The following is an 8,253-nucleotide window of genomic DNA, read 5'->3' as shown; positions in this document are numbered from 1 at the left end:
CACAAATGATCCCTGAAATTAACTCTCACTATCAAGATGGTCCCTGAAAATTAAAAATTAATCAATTTAGTCCCTGGAAATAGGTGTCACAAATCAATGTGGTCCTTCCATCACAATTCTATTAAAAATTCCGTTAAGTGCTCTTGTTGTACATAAATGGGTCCCACAAGATTTACGGGTTTTTATCACAAATGGTCCCTAAAATTGACTCACACCATCAAGATGATTCCTAAAATTGACCTACACTAGCAATATGGTCCTAGAAATTGAAAATCAATCAATGTAGTCTTTGAAAATAAGTGTCGCAAATCAATAGGATCATTCTGCCACAATGATGTAATTATGTGCTGATGTGGGTTAATAATTAATTAAGAGTGATGTTATTCCCACCCCATTGTCGTATTTTTTTTTCACCCACATTTTATTGAATTTTTTAATTACAAATTTGTTCATTTGTAAAATGACTGATAAGGACATTAATTATCCTCTTTTGCGTTAAAAAAATGGTTGGGTTGCACGCTCAGTCTATTTTAAACCATAACTCATATTTCCATCTCTTTTCATCTAGAGAAAGCAAAAAATAAAAAAAAAAAAAAAATAAAAAGGATTTAGAAGATGAATTTTTCATTGAAGAAGTAGAAGATGACGCTTCTATGGAAGAGGTAGAATATTATGTTTGTATTGAAGAGGTAAAAGAATAATTTTGTATGTGGGTCTTTTGCATTTGCCGTACCGTATATATGTCGTCAAAGTTTTCCTTTTGAATTTGGATACCTCTATGCTTTCCAATTGAATTGGCATAAAATTCATTGAAGAAGTAGAAGATGAAGCTTCTATGGAATAGGTAGAATATTATGTTTCTATTGAAGAGGTAAAAGAATAATTTTGTATGTGGGTCTTTTGCATTTGCCGTACCGTATATATGTCGTCAAAGTTTTCCTTTTGAATTTGGATACCTCTATGCTTTCCAATTGAATTGGCATAAAATTCATTGAAGAAGTAGAAGATGACGCTTCTATGGAAGAGGTAGAATATTATGTTTGTATTGAAGAGGTAAAAGAATAATTTTGTATGTGGGTCTTTTGCATTTGCCGTACCGTATATATGTCGTCAAAGTTTTCCTTTTGAATTTGGATACCTCTATGCTTTCCAATTGAATTGGCATAAAATTCATTGAAGAAGTAGAAGATGACGCTTCTATGGAATAGGTAGAATATTATGTTTGTATTGAAGAGGTAAAAGAATAATTTTGTATGTGGGTCTTTTGCATTTGCCGTACCGTATATATGTCGTCAAAGTTTTCCTTTTGAATTTGGATACCTCTATGCTTTCCAATTGAATTGGCATAAAATTCATTGAAGAAGTAGAAGATGACGCTTCTATGGAATAGGTAGAATATTATGTTTCTATTGAAGAGGTAAAAGAATAATTTTGTATGTGGGTCTTTTGCATTTGCCGTACCGTATATATGTCGTCAAAGTTTTCATTTTGAATTTGGATACCTCTATGCTTTCCAATTGAATTGGCATACTTGTGACTTCTAGATCAGCAAAAAGGATTTGTGCAACATATCCTTATTTTTATTGCTTATTTGAATTTGGCCAACATATGTTGAGAAACACAAAACTCACCTACAAAATTTTTTAAGCAAATCCAACAATCTTTTCCTTTTTTGTTGTTTCATTGACGTGTGCATTTTAGAACGCTTGGAATGAATCAACAGAACCCTGGCAAGAGAGCCAGTTGAAATACCACGTCTGTGATGCATTATGAAAATTATATGCGGTTTTATAATTTCATATGTATGCATATGTTAAAGGTTATTTTGGAAATAATAGTGAGTGGGGAAATGACATTTTAATTTTTTAACCTTTTAAGGTGGGTGGGATTATAACATGGGTGGAGAAATATGACAATGTGGTGGGTCTAGTAGCTCTATTAATTAAAAAAGTTGTCTAAATACCTTTTTGCACAATGAAATTTTTTTTTTCTTATAATAGGGCCTACTCCGAAGACAGCTCATTTCCATAAATTCTGAAAGACACAAGACTTAACCAAGGCCTAAGAGGGGGTGTGAAAATAGTTTTCAACCAACAATGGACGCACCTCAGTTATAACCTCATTATCTCAAGGCAGACGTCATCGTTCTTTGCATCACCAGACCATCAGGGAAGTGACGAACAAGCTCTCCAAGATTAAGGTTGTGAGGATATTGATCGCCTAAATGTTAACGGTGATGTTCCAGAAGTCGTTGACAATGGGCCAAGCTGTCACCAAAGGTGATCTCGATCTAGGTTCAATTCGGTGAAGGGTGTTGAAATGTGTAAAGATGGGGTGTATTAAGATTTTTTTATTAGAGAATAGAGAGTGAATGATGTATAGAAATGTAGACTGGGATCAGAGGTGATTGTAGGACTGGGTTTTTGGGTTGACAATTTTTTTTTATTAACTATTAAATTGTTAAGCCTATTTGTATTTTTTTTTTAATTTAATTAGACTTGTGTGACCTATTTATGTATCACATCAGGACATAACAGAATTTTTGGCAGAATTATGACGGAATGACTACATTGATTTGAGACACTTACTTGAGGGATTACATTGATCAATTTTTAATTTCATGGATCATTTTGATGTCATGGGTTAATTTCAAGAACTATTTGTGAGAGAAAAATACTTATGGGGCCCATTTGTTTGCCATATCTGTACTTAAAAGATTTTTTTAACAGAATTATGACGAAATAACCACATTAATTTGCGACACCTATTTTCAGGAACTACATTGATTGATTTTCAGTTTCATAGATTATCTTGATAGTGAGGATCAATTTCATGAATCATTTGTGATAAAAATCCTACATTTTATGTTTATAAAGCTTTGTTGAGGTCCTCTCTGACACCACCCATTACTGTCCTTCAATGCCTCCCAAAAAGCCTGAGTTTTAACATTTCTGAAGAAAAAGAAAAAAAAGCCATCGATTCGTTACCATTTCTATGGATGTTTTATGTAATAAAATTTAGTAATTTGCAAGTTGAGAGAGGACATCAGCAATTCGGAGGATTTACAGACTGCGTACACTGCTATATTTTGTGTTATTGACATTCTTATTCATTAACACAACGTTATACCAAGGACTCGCATTATTGTGGTAGAATATTAGACGAAAACGTCACGTAACGCCGGTAACGCTGTACTCTCGAAACCTGAACACCCTTTTCATATAATACTTTATTGAATGAATCTTTTTATTGTTATCCTTTTTCCATCAAATTGATTGAATGAATCTTAAGCTTTAGCTGAACAAGTCACATTCTTGGGTTTCACTCTCAAACTTTCTTTATCAATCTTTAGAGTGAAAAAAAGAGGTGGCACTTTCGTACAAGCCACGGTCACCCCCACCAGCATTATCTGTCACTTTGTGTTCTCTCTCTCAGCCTCCTACTTCGCTGCTGTAAATGCAGCTGGGTTTTAGTTTTACTGTATTATCTCATGGGGAAGAAGGCAGGCACTTCCTGGTTGACTGCTGTCAAAAGGGCTTTCAGATCTCCCACTAAAGACGACGAAGATCGAAAGGTCCATTCTTCTTGTTTAAAACCCAAAATCTGTTCACTTTCTCTGTTTTTTGCATCTCTGTTTTTGTTACTGGGCAGCAAATCCAGATAATGTGAATATACCTTTATTTTTCTGGGGTTCGTGCAGAAAAGAGAGAAGCGAAGGTGGATTTTCAGAAAACCCACAAATTTTAACCAACAAGAAACCGTGACCCAAGAAGCAGCTGCGGAGCAAAAGCATATTTCAGCAGCTGCGGAGCAAAAGCATGTTTCAGCAGCTGCAGAGCAAAAGCACATGCTTGCTGTGGCGGTGGCCACGGCGGAGGCGGCAAAGGCTACCGCCCACGCAGCCGCTGAGGTAGCTCGGCTGACTAGGCCTTCCAATCATGCCAGAGAACACTACTACGCCATTGTTATCCAGACAGCCTTCAGAGGATACTTGGTAGGTTTACAGCATTTAATATGACTAGATCTAAACTTCTGTTTGGTTGCTGGGAAAGTTAAACGAGAAAATGGGAAACTGGGTTTTGATTGTTGTGTGATTTTGTTTGTGGTTTAGGCAAGGAGGGCGCTTCGTGCGCTTAAAGGGCTTGTGAAGTTGCAGGCCTTGGTGAGAGGCCACAATGTGAGGAAGCAAGCAAAGATGACGCTTAAGTGCATGCAGGCTCTGGTTCGGGTGCAGGCTCGGGTGCTCGATCAGCGCACCAGGCTTTCTCACGAAGGCAGCAGACAGTCTGCGTTTAGTGACACCACTAGTAGCGTTTGGGAATCGCGGTATCTTCAAGACATTTCGGATAGGAAATCCATGGTGAGTTAGATTCATTCCCGAATAGCAACAATGTTTAATTCTGAAATGCTAATCGACGATGATTTAAGTCTTTTTCCTGCTTTTGACATTGAAAATTGCAAAGCGGAAAGAAAGGAATTGGCCGATAACTATTTCGTTTTAGTTTTAAGTTGTCGTGTGAATGTGTTAGATATGAAAATTGAAAACCAAAAATAAAAAATGGGAACTCTTTTAAGAAAGAAAGAAACTGTGTGCCCTAGTTCAACTTCAAGTCCCGCTCCGTACATATTAGAGTAGTTTACAATATTCCCTTGTCGAACAAAAATTTGTGCGCAATGTTACTCAAAGATACCTAGTGAAAGTAGTTTTTTTTTCTTTTACAATGTTAGTGGAACATAGATTTCTTGCCCTCTCTTGCTTTCACTTACAAGAAAGAAAGAAAGAAACAGAGTAGTTCAAGTAATTGAATTTGTGTGCTATTGTGCGTAGCAGTCTAGAGAGGGAAGTAGCATAGCAGATGATTGGGATGAACGTCCTCACACCATTGAGGAAGTAAAAGCCATGTTGCAGCAACGGAAAGAAGCTGCAATGAAGAGTGAGAAATCGTTGTCCCAAGCCTTTTCTCAACAGGTCTGTTATCCACTTGAATCCATAGTAGCTCTGTTATTTCTTTTTTTCTTTTTCTCAATGGTTTCATTTCATTCATGAGCTAATTGGTCTCAATTTTCTGCGTGATTGAAGCTATGGAGGAACAGAAGGACCCCGTCTATGGGAAATGAGGATGAGCTTGAAGAGAGACCTAAATGGCTCGCGCCAAACCCATGGGAGACCAGAGGAAGACCTTCAACTGACCGGAGAGACCCCATTAAAACAGTCGAAATCGACACCCCTCAGCCTTATGTTAATTTACCACCAAACTACAGAAGATCAAGTGCAAGCCAATACCACCAACACCAACACCAACAACAAAGACCCAGTTCACCAAAACAAAGACCTGGCTCACCAAAACAAAGACCCAGCTCACCACTCCATAGAGATCGAGCCTACCAAAACCAACCCCTTCATCATCACTCCCCTATCACACCCTCACCATCAAAAACCCAGCCTTTCCTAGTCCGGTCTGCAAGCCCTCGTTGCGTTAGAGAAGATAGAAGCTCCAATGCATCTCAAACTCCAAGCATTAGGTCCAACTATTTCTACACTGGTGCTGTGCACCAACAACATAGCAGCAGGGCGGGTAGTACAAGTAATAGTAGCATTGCCAATTCTGGTGCTGCGTTGCCTAATTACATGGCTGCAACCGAGTCTGCCAAGGCTCGGATACGCTCTCAGAGCGCACCACGGCAAAGGCCATCTACACCAGACCGGGAACGAGCAGCTGGATCAGCAAAGAAAAGGCTCTCGTTTCCAGCTCCTGATCCTTACGGCCTGGCAATGGGGTATGGAGGTTATGGATACAGCTTGAGGAGTCCAAGCTTTAAGAGTGTGAGTGCATCGCATTTCGGCGTGGAGCAACAGTCTAACTATTCTTGTTGCACTGAGAGTCATGGTGGTGAGATTTCCCCTTCTTCAACTAGTGACCTTAGAAGGTGGTTGAGGTGATTAATGGCTGAAACTGAAAGGGGGATTGTGAGCTATAACTTGTCACAATCTTTTATTCTGATTTGACCATTAAATAATGTTCTAGAGGCAATTGGGATGTAATTTTAGGGAGCAGTGAGTATTTGGGTAGGTGGTAGAAAGGATCTGATTGAAGGGTTTTTCCTTTCTAAGAGCAACTCCAGCCTATCAAAGGCCTCCTAGGGCAACTTACTATTGAATCCCCTCAATGAACAGTAACCATTTTTAATGAACAGTAACTGTCCTTTGTATCTTCACTCCAAACTGTATAGCTATGATAATAGGCAATAAAATATTAGTATTTTTTATTTTATAAAATAATACAAAATAATTTTATTTGTAATTTTGGATAAGATTTTTAATCATTCTCCTTGCGCTACGGGTCATTATCCGAAAAGACAATTTTTAGTGATAGATTTTGATAAAATTTTTATCCAATGTCGTCATGCCATGTGTCTTTATCTTTTCAGAATCATTGATGATAAATTTCCGATAAGATTTTTAACCAATCACTTCGCGCCACGTGTCACAATCTGTTTACAATATTTGAGGATAGATTTCGATTAGATTTTTAACGAATGACTGCATGCCACGTGGCATTATCTACAACCTAATCCTTTTTTTTCCTCCATAAAACCCACCTTCCATCCTAAGAAATCACACACCAAAATCAAAATCTCTATCATTATTCATAGTTTCTACTTCCTTCTTACAATGTCTTCTTCAAGGAAGTCTTGGGAAATCGATGAGCAATAGAAATAATTGTTTAAGCAAGGGGAAGAAATGTTCAATCTCCAGGTGGGCGAAAATTAGACGGAAAAGGAATACGATGAGGAACATAGAAGAAGAGATGACGAAGCAAGAAGCCAAAGAGCCTCACATTCCCGTCGAGTCATCCAAGTTGTGGCTCAAATGTCCAGGCCCAGCCGTTCCGTAAACATTGATAAAAGCAGGCAACGGCGAGGTACAAATCTCTTGGACGATTATTTTGTCCGTAACAGTGCATTCCCTGATACGTACTTTAGACGACGTTTTAGAATGAAACGACATTTGTTCAACAAAATCATGATTGCTGTTTGCAACCATGATTCTTACTTTGTGCAAAAGAAGGATGCTTTTGGTGTCATTCCTGAACAAAAAATTATTGCTACCTTGCGGATATTTGCATATGGAGCATCTGCAAACCAAGTGGATGAGATAGCGAGGATGGGGAAATCAACCATTCTTGAGTCCTTGATGAGGTTTTGCTCCACAATCAAATCTATCTACACCACAGAGTACCTCCGGAGACCTATTGAGATGGACTTGCAAAGGCTTCTGAAGAAGGGCGAGATGTGAGGTTTTCCTGGGATAATTGGAAGTATTGACTGTATGCACTAGACCTGGAAAAACTGTCCAAGTGCATGGCAAAAAGCTTATGGGGACAGAAAATGAGCAAAAAGTATCATTTTGGAAGCGGTGGCATCATTTGACACATGGATTTGACACGCTTTTTTCGATGTTCAATGTCCTTTCCCAATCCCTAGTGTTCAACGATGTCCTGCAAGGAAAAACACCAAGAGTCATATATTGAGTCAACAAACATAAGTACCACGGACCATACTACCTAGCAGACGGCATTTACCCAAGGTGGTCATCGTTTATCAAAACAGTGCCACATCCTCGAAGTGCAAAGAAAAAACACTTTGCAAGCTGTCAATAGGGGTATAAGAAGGATGTGGAGCGTTATTTTGGTATCCTCCAAGCTCGTTAGGCGATTGTCAAGGGTGCTGCCAGAATATTTGATTTAGAGTCGCTTCGATCCATCATGATGACGTGCATCATTCTTCACAAGCGCAGCAATAGGAGCGTGCTGATAACCTGTTGTAGCCTATTTTATCTGACTAAAGGTTAAGGGCCAGCGGCAAGGGAAGAGAGAGAGGAAAGATGTGTTTGTAGAATCATAGGGGAATATGTGTGTTGAGGATATGTTATCCCCCTACGTAGTGCCTTTATTCATAGTAGTAAAAAGGGAGAAGAAATCCTTCATCCCCAAGAAATACAAGTACATATAGGAAAGAATAACTAGAATCAAATCAAATCTAAGATTTACAAAATCACATTTAAACTAAGAAAGTTCATAACAACAAGGAAATAAGTATTTATAATAAGACTACATTGTAGCCCTAGCAAAACAAACAAAACTTCCCTCTTGAGCTTTTTGCTTCAGCCCCTTTGAAATATGATGTTTTTTTCCCCCCTTATTTGGTGGCTGAACAACAAACAATGAGAATGAATATGCTTATAAAACCCCC

General features: G+C 38.3%; 2 protein-coding genes across 3 annotated transcripts; both read left to right on the top strand.

Annotated features, from left to right (window-relative positions):
* The first annotated feature begins 3,307 nt into the window (after window positions 1-3,307).
* LOC137734924 (protein IQ-DOMAIN 17-like) lies at window positions 3,308-6,192 on the top strand. Of its 2 annotated transcripts, none has more exons than XM_068474255.1 (5): window positions 3,308-3,574; window positions 3,701-3,994; window positions 4,112-4,360; window positions 4,832-4,969; window positions 5,081-6,192. In XM_068474255.1, exons 1-5 carry the CDS (start codon window positions 3,491-3,493, stop codon window positions 5,939-5,941), a joined length of 1,626 nt encoding a protein of 541 aa, XP_068330356.1. In that variant the 5' UTR covers window positions 3,308-3,490; the 3' UTR covers window positions 5,942-6,192. The 2 variants fall into 2 exon arrangements, with proteins under 2 accessions (XP_068330356.1, XP_068330354.1); XM_068474253.1 differs by having other exon boundaries at window positions 4,829-4,969.
* Window positions 6,193-6,871: 679 nt separating this feature from the next.
* On the top strand, window positions 6,872-7,297 carry LOC137734368 (uncharacterized). The gene has a single exon (XM_068473645.1). The coding sequence runs from the start codon at window positions 6,872-6,874 to the stop codon at window positions 7,295-7,297; it is 426 nt and encodes a 141-aa protein (XP_068329746.1).
* Window positions 7,298-8,253: the final 956 nt, after the last annotated feature.

Source organism: Pyrus communis, chromosome 5 (assembly GCF_963583255.1).
Source record: "Pyrus communis chromosome 5, drPyrComm1.1, whole genome shotgun sequence".
Lineage (NCBI taxonomy): Eukaryota > Viridiplantae > Streptophyta > Magnoliopsida > Rosales > Rosaceae > Pyrus > Pyrus communis.
Note: the sequence above shows the minus strand (reverse complement) of the source record. Positions and strands in the feature narration are given on the sequence as shown.